This window comes from Lepisosteus oculatus, chromosome 7, assembly GCF_040954835.1.
Source record: "Lepisosteus oculatus isolate fLepOcu1 chromosome 7, fLepOcu1.hap2, whole genome shotgun sequence".
Lineage (NCBI taxonomy): Eukaryota > Metazoa > Chordata > Actinopteri > Semionotiformes > Lepisosteidae > Lepisosteus > Lepisosteus oculatus.
Window position 1 is genome coordinate 22,700,257 of NC_090702.1, and position 14,236 is coordinate 22,714,492.

At 38.1% G+C, this 14,236-nt stretch overlaps 1 protein-coding gene across 2 annotated transcripts in view; it reads left to right on the top strand.

Moving 5' to 3' along the window:
* The window catches only part of LOC102694422 (zinc finger C3H1 domain-containing protein), a 32,956-nt gene that overhangs the window by 16,149 nt on the left and 2,571 nt on the right, over positions 1-14,236 (top strand). Inside the window, exons 18-31 of one of the 2 annotated variants that reach the window (XM_015352860.2) lie at positions 329-450; positions 1,545-1,646; positions 2,118-2,243; positions 2,847-3,033; positions 3,434-3,620; positions 4,653-4,841; positions 5,901-6,141; positions 7,300-7,405; positions 7,485-7,683; positions 9,694-9,788; positions 11,088-11,195; positions 11,396-11,500; positions 11,883-12,048; positions 14,115-14,215. In XM_015352860.2, coding sequence (XP_015208346.1) covers positions 329-450; positions 1,545-1,646; positions 2,118-2,243; positions 2,847-3,033; positions 3,434-3,620; positions 4,653-4,841; positions 5,901-6,141; positions 7,300-7,405; positions 7,485-7,683; positions 9,694-9,788; positions 11,088-11,195; positions 11,396-11,500; positions 11,883-12,048; positions 14,115-14,215 — 2,034 coding nt within the window. Of the gene's footprint in view, positions 1-328; positions 451-1,544; positions 1,647-2,117; positions 2,244-2,846; positions 3,034-3,433; positions 3,621-4,652; positions 4,842-5,900; positions 6,142-7,299; positions 7,406-7,484; positions 7,684-9,693; positions 9,789-11,087; positions 11,196-11,395; positions 11,501-11,882; positions 12,049-14,114; positions 14,216-14,236 lie in introns of those variants that run through there. The other variant, XR_001479023.2, reaches the window with a different exon arrangement.

Sequence of the window (14,236 nt, forward strand, 5' to 3'; positions counted from 1 at the left end):
CATTACAAAAATTAAGTAGCTTTCAGAAAATCACGTAATAAGCATACTTATGGAAATATAGTTGTTTTAATTGGTTGTTTCTAAATATTAGTAAGAAGTGAGGATAGGGAAAGAATATGGGCCGAGTTGTAATTATTCACTCATTTTGGAAAGTGTTTATTGTTACATATCTTTTTTTGACCAGTGCATTGTTTAAAAGCTATGTAATTATACTGTAGACAATGTTGCAGTGTCTCATTTTGGCACAACTGAGGCTTTATTTTTTTAGGAAAATTTGACTTAAGTTGCTGTGTGTTTTAGAAAGATAATAATTTCATTTGTATTTCAGGCAACACATGAGAAATTGCACTTTAACTGGAAAACAGTTGTTTCAGGACATCGTATCTTACAATTTAACACTAATTGGATGTTCAGAAACCAGCACAAAAGAGGAAATCAGTATTGCAACCGGTAAAGTCTTTTCTTGGTGTTTATGATCGACTTAGTTCATCCCTGCAGCTGTTCCTGGTAACAGTTGGTTGTCATCATTAGTACCTTCTGGTATTGAAATAGTGATGAAATTTCTTGTATTATTAGTTTGTGTTTAGATGCAGAAATTGGGGAACTGCTCTTTGTGGTTGTCCGTTGTAATATTAGCACTTACCTTTTCAATTGTAACATGGACTTGCTCTCAGGCTTCTGAACGCATGACCAGAATGAGTGAACGGTTCAAGCCCTCACAGAACTGCATCCTTGAGCAACATGTTTTTATTGGATTCCTCCAGTCTGGCCAGTGTAGAGTTTGAATTTTGGCAAGGATTGTATTCCAGGGTTCTCCCACAGATTTGTTTTATGCAACAGGGTATGATCCTGCACAAATATTGCTCATGTCTGAGTAATAGCGGTATTGTACAACTCACCAGTTGTCAGCACACTAATTCCCCCCCTTTCCTCTCTTGCTCCCAGGCCCCAAACCAGCAACTCTCTTGCGCTGCAGTTGGGTGTTGACATTCCAAAATGTGCTTAAAGTGTGGGATGAGGGAAAAGTAGACCAAGCATTCACATGTAATAGTATCCTCAAAGATTATATTTTCAGAAAGGTTGAAGAATCCAGATAAACATTATGATCTTATGGATACAGGGATGATTTTGAGCAATTCTGTTATCCTTGTGTATTTTTTTCTGTTCCGTCATGTAAAGAATACAATTTTGATGCTTATCGTTCTTGAACGAAGAAAAGGCTGCAATGCTAGTAGCTGTTTGAAAGTAGTGAGAAATGGAAATGTATAGGTACATACACATATCCCAGGATTGTGCACTTGCTTTGTTTAGCAGCTGTGATGGTGATGGTTCACAGCGCTTGTGTAGATTAAGGGTAATGATGGGGAGAAGGGGGTGAGGGGGATTAAGATGACTGCAATCAGAGTGGAATGCAGGGGGTGATTGTTTTCGTACGTACGGAGAGAAAGGTCAGATGGCCTCCTCTCGTTTGTAAACCATCTAGCTGGTTTCATATTCTTAACTGAATTGCTAGAATCCAACTGAACTACTTATTGTCTCTTCAGAGAAGTACATCAACAAGCTGTTCGGAATGAACAAGGATCGAATGGGAACAGACCAGATGGCAGTTCTCCTTGTGAGCAAAGTTAACGAAAGCAAAGGCCACAGTGAGTATTTGCAACCTGCGACCCATGAAGAAAGACCTGTATTACTTCATTAGAATTGAGTGTAACAGTAATTGCTTGTGTCCACCTGTTTCTTTCTCTCGAGGCATTTGTCTTAATAATGTACATATTTATGCATTTGAAGGCATTGAATTGTAGTGTTTTAAGCTTTGGTGGCATTTTCTTGAATGGCATTTCTCTTGCGTTGTGTACATGGTGAATGTACTCTGGTTTCATTAGTGCGGATAATTTTGGAAAGCTCAGGAGCAGTATTCAGATTATACCCGTTTAAAATGAAGTACTGTATGAAGTCATGAGACATACATGAGAAATGTTTTCTTTTTACTTGTTTGTGTCCACCTCAGATGCAAGTAGGTGGATTGTCGTTTTGCATGAAGGCAAACAACCTCTGTGCATAATTTGCAGGCATTTCTAATGTCTTCATTTTTATAACTTTTGTGCATTTTATTACAGTTCCCCCTTACACGACCTGTAAGGACATTAGGAAATGGAGGCCCCAGCAGCTGACAAAAGCAGAGCCCGAGACCGGCAGCAATAGCAGTGATGAAGATGAGGAAAATGCAGGATCTGTCAAGTATGGTGAGAAATATCCTGTTTCTCAACAGGATTAAAACTCTGTAGAACCCGGAAAAGACATCAGCCAAGGAACAATAAGAGTGAAGCTTAAAAAGCTGATATCTGTATTGAATTGTTCTTGTAGACTGACTAAAGAGGTGCACAAATCAATACTTTGATGTATTGCCATATTTGTTTAAAAAAAAAATCGACATTAGTTTTATGTTGACTCAATGTGGAATAGTGTGATTTTCGCATATTGGCTATCGGATGTGAGCCCCACAACTGCAGTCAGGGCAGAATGGGGAAATGTAGTCAGTCTGCTAAAAGCCACTTGTCTTTTAAAGACCTCTTAGGCAGCACAGTCGTTTTCTAGAGGGCCTGGGATTGTACCAACTAATTCCACCTTTGTGCACATGGCACAATTGGTTTGGTGCTGCCACTAGGAGAATCCCTGGTCAGGTGGATGGTAACCAAGGCTTGAACCTGTGATCAGCAAGCCCAACCTGTACTGGGGGTGTATGATTTTACTGTTGAAGCAACTCAGGGAGCCCAATGTCACCACATTTTTTTTTTTGTGCGTATCATCTAAAGTGTTTGAATGAAAATGAAATGTTGATGTTGCAGAACATCGTTCAGAGTCTTCCTGGGGAAACAGTTCTGCTCTTGATGCGTGTGTGACTCCAGATGACGTCCGGTATTTTACCAGCGAAACCGATGACATATCTAACTTGGAAGCAAGTGTATTAGAAAGCTCCAGAGATGTACAATTGTGGATAAAGTTAGCCTACAAGTACCTCAGCCAGAAAGATAGGTAGGTGGACCTTTAATTATTTTTTAACGGTACGCCAGTTTTGCAAGAAGTTACTTTGTACTACAAAGTGAAGTGAAATTTATTCTTAACCTTAATATTTAGAATTGATAAAAATCTTAAAACATCAGAATTCAGTTTTGTTCTGAACACAATGAATGTGATTCAAAACTATGAGTTAAGCAGAACTTTAGTATTGTAGCATTCATAAAAATAGTTGCAAAATGGTTATGTAATACTGTGAGGAGTTGAGGCTTGACTAAATATCATTTTGCTTTGTAACGTTGGAATCTCATAACACTGAAAATGAATTAGAGATTGAACTTTCCTAGTTTTAGTACCCAGTGGGGAAACGCATTGAACCCCCCTTTCACAGAACTAAAGGACTTCTTCTTCTGTCTAGTTCATCATCAGAATGTTTGGATTCCGCCTTAAACACGTTGGCCCGAGCTCTAGAACACAACCGCGAGAATCCGGAAGTTTGGTGTCACTACCTCAGTCTTTTCTCCAAACGAGGAACAAAGGAGGAAGTGCAAGAAATGTGCGAGACCGCTGTGGAGTATGCTCCTGACTACCAAGTGTGGTGGAAGGTGAGGAGCTTTCCACCGAAATCTGCAGTAAAAGTTCCAAACATGGCGCATAACACTAGTGTTCTATTTCCACTCTGTGGCAACAGCTTTCTAATACGCCAAATTTTATTTCAAATCAAGTTACTAAGTTCCCAAGACACTAAATAAATATGGTGTTATGCCACTGTGTGGCAATTTAAGAAAAATGCGTTCCTTTGTTGCAATTTCTGGATTAAATCCAAGCTAGGTAATGAATTGCTGTTCTTAAATCTCTTCAAGCTGCTTTCCGAAATCAAAGATGCAAAGAATTTTAACTGTCGTATATGCAAGGCTTCTTCTTGGTAAGAAATGCCTTTTATGGTAGATTAGCTAGAAAGACATGACAGTAACCTGCAGATAATGAAGTAGAACGAGTCTACTCTGCCACATTTTTGAATGAGGGGAAAAAAATTCTGCAAAGACCAGCTCAGCAGCTTGCAGTGATCATGAGCAGTTATTTGATATTTTATGTTTTAATGAGTTCTAGTCCATTAAAGCCTCTAAGCCAATCATTCTGAGATGAATGGCTTGCTTTCTGGATTCTTGAAATGTTATTTTGACAGAAGACCCATTAAATGTGCCCTATATGGCACTTCTATCTATACGATAAGCAGTCTTTTCACTGAATGACAATTTTTGTTTTTGCTTCTGGCTTCACTAGCGCTCACATGTGCAGTTGGTTACAATTGCATCGAGTCTATTTGTCTTGAGACTCGCATGAGGATGAAGACGCATGGCGTGTTGGCTAAAGAGTTTATTGCAATATGGCTTCCTGACTTGCCAGTGCCACTGGTGTACGTTACCTACTGTTAGATCAGGGGGTAGATAAGTGGGGAAATAGAAATGGAGACAAGCTGCAGTGGTGCTGCTGACCTCTGGAGCAACTCCTGAACTGGAGTTCACTCTAAAACCATGTTGTGTCTTGAGATGTAATTTTGTGAAGTTGTATTTTGCAGCTAATTTATTTGCGAGTTGCCAGGAAGTCTAAAAAAAAAAGTCTTCCTTTTGTTTCAGTTCCTGAACCTTGAGAGCTCCTTTGACGGGAAGGACTATGTTTGTGGTCGCATCATGCAATACCTACTGGGCACAGCAGGGGGAGACAAATCAGAACTGGTGTCCTTCCAGTTACTGGAGTCGCTGCTGTATCGAGTCCAGCTCAGCCTGTTCACAGGCAGGCATCAGAATGCCCTTGCTCTCCTACAGGTCTGTCTATAAGATAATGGTGGTTTTTCACCTTGTTATCATTTGTAATTAACCTTATTAAATACATTACTGAGATGGAGGTCTATGGCTTTTATCGCTTAATTTGTCTTGTGTTTGACAAAATGGCTTTACACTTTTTTCCTCTTTGCTTTTGGGCATATTCTTTTGATTACTGATCTATCCTCTGTAGGCTTAGGCTTGTGTATAATGCATATATCTTGCTTTTTGTTATTTCCACGTCGCAAGACCTAAACCTTACAACTCTGAATCAACAAACTGATTTGAACTCCTTTCATGGGAGAGACTGAGCCTTCACCTAGAACTGAATTCTGTGACTCTAGAGCAAACATTGCTCTCTAACACAGGGTGCACTCTAATAGACTGAGAGTAAAATATGGCACAGCTAAAGCATGGTAAACCAAAGTTGTTAGTTGAAAGAAGAATCATAATGCACTTGAACTCAAGTCAACACAGAGAGTCTGAAAGCAGGGTGACATGCTTCATTGTTGTATTTAAATCCTTAACTAAGCTGTTCTGGACAGTTTCAAGATGGAGCTTGCTAACAGTCTAATGCAGACAAAAGCATTCAGTACCACCACAGAATGAAATAAGAATACATTGGGTTCAGTCTGTAATGTGTGTAATCAGTTAAGAATGTGAGGTGTTCCATCTCAGATTGAATAGAGTTTTGCATCTTTTTTTGCAATTACCTCAAGTCATAATTGTGTAGTTTTTGCTCTGTCTAACACATAGTGTTATACCATATGTCTGACAGGCTACTCAAGTCTGTTATAAAACATTTTGGGAATTAAGCCAGAATAGTTTCCTTTACCTGTTAGTCATGTGGTGTGACTAGCCTAATAATCAATCCTTTTATGTGACATAAAACTATAATACAAGAGTAGATTCCGTTGCTGATGTGCAGTGATTTCAGACGTTCTTGGGAATAATAATTTGATTTGGAAGTAGTACAGAACATCAACTTTTAAAGTACTTTATGTAATATCCCGACCTTTGTGCTTTCTGATCTTAATGTGGGAATTTTTCCTTTCTTTTCAGAATGCTTTGAAATCGACAAGCGATGAAAAAAGCATTGCCGAGCACCTCACTAGAAGCGATCGGTGCCTGGCCTGGTTGGCTTACATTCATCTCGCCGAATTTAACAGCCTTCCCAGCAGCTTGTATGATCCAGCAAACTCAAACCTGTCCAGAATTGTTTCTAGGGAATTTTTTTTCATTCCTTGGCAGTCCCCAAAAGATGTGAAGACTGACCCTGACATGCTCCTTGCACTATTTGAAGGCAAGTGAAATAAGGAAGCTACACTTGCATTCTGATTCTTTCACATTAATAACCGTTTTGAATTACGGGGTTTTGCAAAATAATTTCTCAAAACTGGTGCTGCCAAGTGCATTCTTTTAAGCAGCAATTTATGGATAGCAGTGTGTGGAATAATTACTGAGATTGTCCTCCTAAAGCTATTATTCATAATTTCAGAAACAGCACTATGATTCAAAAATTGGACCATACCAGCAACTAGTAAATTTACAGCTTCTTCTGACTATAGATAGACAAATTTGCCAAAATACACAATCCTGGATGTTCATCTCTGCCTACTAAATGTGAATTCGTTAAAGATGAGTGAGTTGTGTAGACAGGGCACATCACAGGCATTTGGTGGTTTCTGTTGCATAAAGTCATTACTGGGAATCTCATTTAAGTGTTTTTGAGGTCTTATCAGTGGACTTTTGCTACCTGATACCAGACTCAGGACACCGGATTCTTTATTATCAAAGTGCAGCATGGCTTAATCGCTTTATAGCTGTCTCGGAAGCCATTGTACTTGAGCAGAGATCGATAAGGTTGCATTGAGTAAAAACTGAGAAAGCACGAAAAAAATCTTCAATTTACAATGGGGTCTTTGCCAATCTGAATTCCATTTATGATTCTGCCTTTTTCTTGATACACCAAGATTCTTTGATGTTGAACTTTTTACTGTCTGAGCTGAAATACTAAACATAAATATTGCGTAACTGTATGAATGGCTTGCTTCAGTTCCCAACTCTGACCTGTCCTTGACAGCAGACTTTGGAATTGTAAAATCTTACAAAGGAAGAGCATTCACTTGAAACTGGCATTGTAATTTTTACTTATTTGTGTCCTTGAAGATAGGTTGTATTTTTCTGATGTTTTTTCTTCTATTGAAATAATACAAATCGTATTTTAAGTGTTACAAAAATGCCCCTTTAATCTATCATTATGATCCGTCTAATATTTTCTGTCTTAACAGACCTGTATATGTAAATGGACCTTTCAAGGTGCTTTTCCCAGACTGTAATGGATGTTAAGGATGCATCTGTATAGACTGTATAAGAAAGTGTTATGTTTAAAAAGTCAAATTCACTGATATCAGTTTTTAGAATTGGTTAGAACTCACATAACGTGGTTTATTCTTTACAGATGCTGTGTGCCAATGTACTGATGAGAGCTCTTCTCTTGAAGAGAGGATTACAGATTGCTTGCCTTTGTATAGAAACATGATTCTGCTGAATCAGCTTTTGGGGAGGTAATATGTTCATTCAGGGCACATCTTTCCTGGCTTTGATGGCATTTAACTAGACACTAATGTTTTTCTTCTATGTTAGATGGGAGGCAGCTGTCAGGCTTTGCGAGACACTTTTGGAGTCTTGTGCTTCTTGCTGTGAATTGCTAGAATCTCTGGCTGAGCTGTACATACAGAAAGAAGAGACTGAAAAAGCCTTTGAAGTTTGGCTTGGTGCTCTGAGAAACAGTCCTCATAATGGGAAGATCTTCTATAATGCTTGCAGATTACTTGTGTTACAGGTGAGTTTCAAAAATCATATTTTGAACCCTAAAATGAGTCTGTAAGTGTCTTGCTAGTTTTGATCTCACAAGCTCCTTTCATTTTGCTGAGCCGTATTTTTTACAGAATCATTTCAGCACATACAGGACTGCCCTAAATTAACTAATTTCCTCAATTTTATTATAGGCACCTGCAGTAACTCTCAAGGTGACACTCAAGGCCAGTCAGGTTAGGGTCAAAACATGCAGGTCAACTATGGGTTTTTATTTTTGGTAATGGTGCAGATCAGAATTTTTGATCAACAAAAAACTTGTTCCAAGTACAAAACTGATGACCTTTCTGGCATGTCACTGTGAGGAGTTGATTTTGTTTTATTTGGTGCTCTTCTGGTTCAGCTACATTAAGACATAACTAACATGGAAAAGTTAATTGTGCAGTAGGTAATTAAACTGGCATTTACCAAGATAAATAGAATAGTCTGTTCTAAGGTGAGAGTGACACAGTGATAATGGTTCAATAAGATAACCAGATGCTTGGAAATCTTTTAATCTTGAAAGAAAACAGTAAAGAATTAGAATTAGTGAACTGTAAAATGTGCAAAAACATATTTTCAGATGACAGTTGTAGCCCTGGAGCTTGATCACACCTGAAACTAAAGTGCCGTTTCCTTCCTGGTTGGGAGGAATTGCCTACAGTTTTCCTCCCTAATGTAATTAAAGACTCCCAGCAAAGTCCATAGGGAATCAATGCTAAAACTGGTAGCAAAGACTGTGATTTGGAAAAATCTTTTGAATCGGGTACTGAAGACTGTTTTTGTGTGAATTAGCACAAGGCCTGCATTGACATCAGTGCTGCATTGGGATGTGTTAATGCTTTTACACCTGACACAACTGCTGTTTCCCTAAATACAAAGTACGCTAAAGAAATTCTGCATAGCGTTATGCCTGAACATGGAGAATACGTCTCAAAACTGGTCATGGAACATTGACGTTAGATATGTGGATGTAAAAATACTACAAAATCGGTTACATTTGTTTAACGACACATTACTTTGAGGATAAGTGGGTGCTAAAGGAAAGAGTGCTATGTGCAACTGAATGGAACAGTTCATGAAACGAATGGGAGAACATAAAGGCAGTTGTCATACTGTCGCTATGGAGGTTTGTTTTGGATGATCTGGTCTCAAAACCAGTCGTGAGCAAAGAATTATTTCATGGTAGGATTTGTTTTGTAAGAAAAAAGTAGCCAGCTGAAAGCAAGAAGGAGAAACATCATAAGCTTTCTACATAGTAATTTGACAAGAGGCAGAGTTTTCAGTTAATTGTTTAAACATTTTAAGCACAATTGTCACAACATTCATCCCAGTAATTAAATGTTTTAAAATGGTAACTGCCTTGAAAATAGTAGGTTTAATGTTGGATTAAGTTAATATTTTTAATTTGTAAATTTTCTAACTGCAGAAACAATGTATGACCTTACGTAGGCTAGATTTTTGTTGGTACTCCAGGATGTCTACGTTGTGGGTGTTTGATAGGGTATGATCAGATTCTGGGTAATACATTGCCGTTTATGCTAGTTCAGGATGAGTTAGTATCGGTTGGCAGTGAATTTTGAAAATCAGGCTAACAAGAACATCTCTGCCCTGTCCCACGATTGGAGAACTAGTTGTTCTTGAAGTTCTCTTTGTAAAAAGTTCATTGAAAAACTTTAAGCATCATGCTAAGTTTTACATTTGGTTCTTTTGAGGGCAATGAAGTGCATTTTGTCTCCGATGTGCCAAGTATCTTAGTTTACAAATTGATTAAAATTGTTTTATAGATTGCAAATGTTCGAAAACAACTGAATCATTTGAAATCTTTGTGGGATCCTGACATGTAGGTGTAGGTATCTGCTGTTATATTGACAGGTGCAACAGTAACACTGATTAAAAGGTTCACATACAACAGTTTTTTAATGACAAGAAAACACTGTAAGTTTCTAACACTGACATATATACTCTAACCAACATAATCTTATCTGTTTCTACACAGGAAAAATCGCATACCATAGCCCCTCTGTTTCAGGAATTTGTTATGTCTTTCTGTGAAACTGCAGCAAGTGAACAGCATCCTGTAAATGTTTTGCGGTAGGTTTCTCAGGGGGTGGGGAAAAAAGGTAAAACAATGAAGTATATTGTCAGTAAAGGGTTGCTCTATGCTTCAGGAACTTCAAAATTGATTTTTCCGCTCTGTGATGGTCTTTTAGCGATAGTTCCTAACTTGTTAGGTGATAATTAAGCAAACGGTATTAGTCATTTTAATGTCACTTTTGGTTAAACCTAACAGGATGCTTTCTCGCATGCTAAAACGAACAGTTTTGAGATGCCGTTACTGTTTACACACAAATGACCAAACATTGGTGCGCTGTATATGGAATAATTATTGCTTTGCTAGTTTTTTTATAGAATCCTCAGCTTAAAGTATTTTTTTAAATGCATAATGTGTATTTAAAACGATGACGAGGTACACATTATACGATAAATTTATTTAGCAGGGGTCTAGATCACTTTCAGTCTCTTTCAATTTCTTAAGATTCGCCTTTTTATAAGCCATTATTCTGCATTTAGGCCAATTTTTACAATTAGTTACACATGTTTCTGGAATTATGTGCATCTTTAGACTTTAGTATGTTATGCGAAAATCAGTTATGCACACTCATTGTTGTGATTCTCAGAGCTGGAGTTTGCAGTGATGGTTATTACCTGTGCTGGCTAATGCAAAATTCCTAACTTTTGGAATGTCAGTGCTGTTTATGGTCTTTTGGTTTGTCTCAGTAAAATTATATTGTTTTATATTATTGTAAAATAAGTTAAATAAGTGCCTGTGTGTGGCTCTGCCACCAAAAAATAACCAGCTGGTCATGACATGGTAGTGGGCTGTTTTATGGATTCTTCTTGCAGGCAGTAAGTGATAAGACTGACTTTTAAGATAACTTTGGACATACGTCAGGGCTTTGGAAAAATTGTGACAACGTTTGGTTCCTAGTTTGAACCTGTCTTGCATGGCAGAATACCTGTACAGGTACCTTTGCTAATTTGCTTCTTCTACCTTGTAGGGGTGGGTTACCCATTTATTATTTATATTTGTCCATATTTTAAAGAAATTTAAAGATTTATACAGGTTGGTTTCACTTGTCAAGAGTAGATATAGTCAAACCACTGGCCCAAATGTAGAAAGAGATTGCATAGGTGTGGAAAAGATCATGTTTTTTTTCCATTTTGAGGATTAGCTAAAATGCACTTTTAATTTAGAAATGAGAATCATATAACTTTAAAAGCCATCCTAATTTGTTAGTCCATTAGTTGTATTTTTAGGAATATTTTTAGAAAATCAATCTAAAAATGGACAGAATTACACACTGCCTTAACTTTTTTTTTTCTTTTTAGCCATCTCCTCAATATCCCAGTGCAGAATAATTTCAGGGCACCTTGTATCAAACAAGAAGTTGGCAATTCGCTCAATAAGCAGATACCCTTCATGTGGCTTATCTATTGGTAAGTAAAATAATCTCTTACCAAATAACATTGCTCTTTGCAGTCTTGCAATTATATGTATTGGCAAATTATTTGAATCTTCTATCATTGTTGTTAATTAGCACCTGCATACTCTGGAAAAATTCATACAAACCTTTTTTTTTTTGGCACGCTTTCCCTATGCTTTCATTGGTTAACTTTAAATATGTTTCTTTAAACAGCTTGTGGCAGTCTGTTCATGCCAATGTAGGGGAAGCAGTAGACGCCTTTGAGAGGGCCCTGGGCACTGTAATGCAACATGATGTAGTGCAAAGACTGTGGCTGGAGTAAGTAAATAATCCTTTCATTAATATTTAGTCTGCTGAATCATCCTTAGCATATGTTCCACTCAGTAGTTAATAGTAGGTTTTCTTGTACTCAGGGATTAACTGACTTGTCCCCATTTTGCCTTGCTCTCCCTTAAACCCTTTTAGAATGGCATTTGGAAGCACTAGGGAATCTCTGTGCTTGGGTCTGGAACATTGCTAACAATGAAGCACTTAAGCATGCGCTATGACTTATTATCCTTCTCTGTTCACTTATTAGTCAAACTCTTTTGTTTTGCACATCTTTATTTGAGCCTAAAAAGAAACGGCATCTTTCCAGTCTTACAGAAGCTGTATTTGTGGTTTATCTGATTCAAATCTAACAGTGTTGTTCTCTTTCCAGTTATCTCCTTTTTACTAGTAGTAGACTCATTGGATCCAAATTTAAGAACCGAGACTTCAAAATGTTTACAGATCTCGTGCACCGGTGCCTGGTGACGGTTCCCACGAGATTTACTGTTCCTTTCAGCAGTGCAGATTACTGGACCAACTTCCAGTTCCACAATAAGGTAAAGAAACTCGTTGTGCTTCAGAGAGCATCTTTTCCATCATCTGCCGACCAGATGGCGAACAGAAGATAAGCCGTTGCATTACAAGTGGGAAGTCCTGTGTTTAAATTATTCTCCGGTAGTAGAATACTTTAGCTTTGTGTCCTACAATGTATTCTCTTAATGACTTGAAGGAAAACATCTTGTCAGTGTTTCTCTCGATCAAAACAGTCTTCTGATGCACAGCACTTGTGTATTGTGAAAATGTGTGCCTCTTATTGTGGAAACGACAGATTGTAATATTTTACCAAAGCAAGTCAAGCAAAACCAGCAACTACTGGAAGGCTCCAGAGTGGCTCAACCAGTGAAGGCGCTCATTCGGAGTGCATTCTGAGCCCTATGTTCCAGATGTTGTTGGTTTCAGATGTGGGCTTCAAGTATGTCATTATCTGGCTGCAACCAAGATTCCCCAAGTAGCGGCTTGCAGTTGACTGTGCTTTGCTGGGGTTGGGTATGATTGAGACCCCTTTCATACTTATGTTTAGGATGGCCCTGGGCCATTGCAAAGCCACCTTTTCCCAAGTGTGAACAGTTTCAGAATAAAAAGGCTGGCTTAATGTATGTGTGTATATATATATATGAACGCATACATATAACTGGCCCTAGGCTACCTTTATGCATTGCTATTCCCATTGACTGCCATATTTGAGCCACCTCAAATATGCCAGTGAACAAACATTGGACCTTCCAGCACAAGTCCTGTTGGAAAATAAATAGCTCTTTGAATTGACATGTTCAGCATGTACGTTTTTAATATTCAGTGGCTTTTCCATGGTTGCCTTTAGCAGTTTGGTAGTTGGGACATTTTGACGTTTTAAACGAGTGCCGGTCAGAACTACTTACTTTCCTAAATGTGTAATACTCTATGTTCTAGAAAATAAAAGTACAGTAGTTGGAAAGTGCTAGTATTCCAATTTACAAACCCTTTGTGTTGCGAAAGACTGAAGAGATGTTTTCTTGTAAAATCGTCTGTGTTCTACTGAATGCCTCTGGTCGTTGTGGAAACCCACATTGTTCAAAACCGACAAGTTTGTAGATTGGATGGGCTGTCGGTAAAAGCTGCACAACTGTATCACAAGTTTCCCCACCCAGTGGGACATCCAGAATTAGTTCCTAATATTTTAATATATCACTGCACATGATCACATTTGTTGTTCAGGTCACAACGTAACAATTCCTAATACTTTGTGTGTGGCACTTGGTATTAAGGTAAACAAGATGTCAAGTATTTCAAATTGTCAATGGACAGTTTGTCTTTGATCACATTAGTCAGCTTTGGATTAAAAAGGTTGCTTTTGTAAAAAGCAGTATCTTTTTTGGTACTTTACCTATTGAAATCTGCTATGTGTTTAAACATTTCTCAGTAATAGACTGGAGAAATTCAGACATAATACTGAGGTTTCTCAGGGGAATGTAAATCAGTCAAAATCAAGCTCTGTCAAAGCATGTAAATGAAAATGTCTGATGTAGGGTTTTAGTCCTATGTCAGCTTTCATTCCAACAGTATTGCATAAAATGAAATCTTGTCTCTTTTTGGCATTTCCCATGTAATATTTCCAACTTTACCTCAGATTTACGTGGCCGAAAATGAAGTATAGTTCTATATAGCTCCTCCAATGTATAAAACAAACCTGTCTGCTCTGGGCTCTGAGATTACCAGTAGGGGGGAAAAGTATACAAAAGTAGCCAATCTATTGGCTGGGTGCAAACAGCTATGCGTTGGCCTTCGATTAAAGGAAGAATAGCCTTTGTGGCCCATTTCCTCGCGTTACAGGAAACTGTGTTTTAAGGAGTCCCATGTGCCGGTGATCCTGCCAGATAGACTGTAATCTCCTTAGATTAAATATCTCCCTTTATGATCTTCAGAAAGCAAAAGCTAACTGTGTCCTGCTGAGTTAGGTCCAGTTGTCATGTCAGTTGCTTGTCAGAGTTGAAGTTATAAATAAGAAATAATCCTATTTTGTTCTAGATATATTTGTTTGAAGTGCCCAGTTTGTCCTCTGAAAGATTTGCCATGTATTCCACAGGTTATATCCTTCTATCTGGACTGCCTTCCTCAGTCTCAGCAGTCCTCTGCCTTGGAAAGACTCAGATACATCATGCCAACAAATACTGAGCTGGCACTAAGGTACCAAAAACATACAAGATT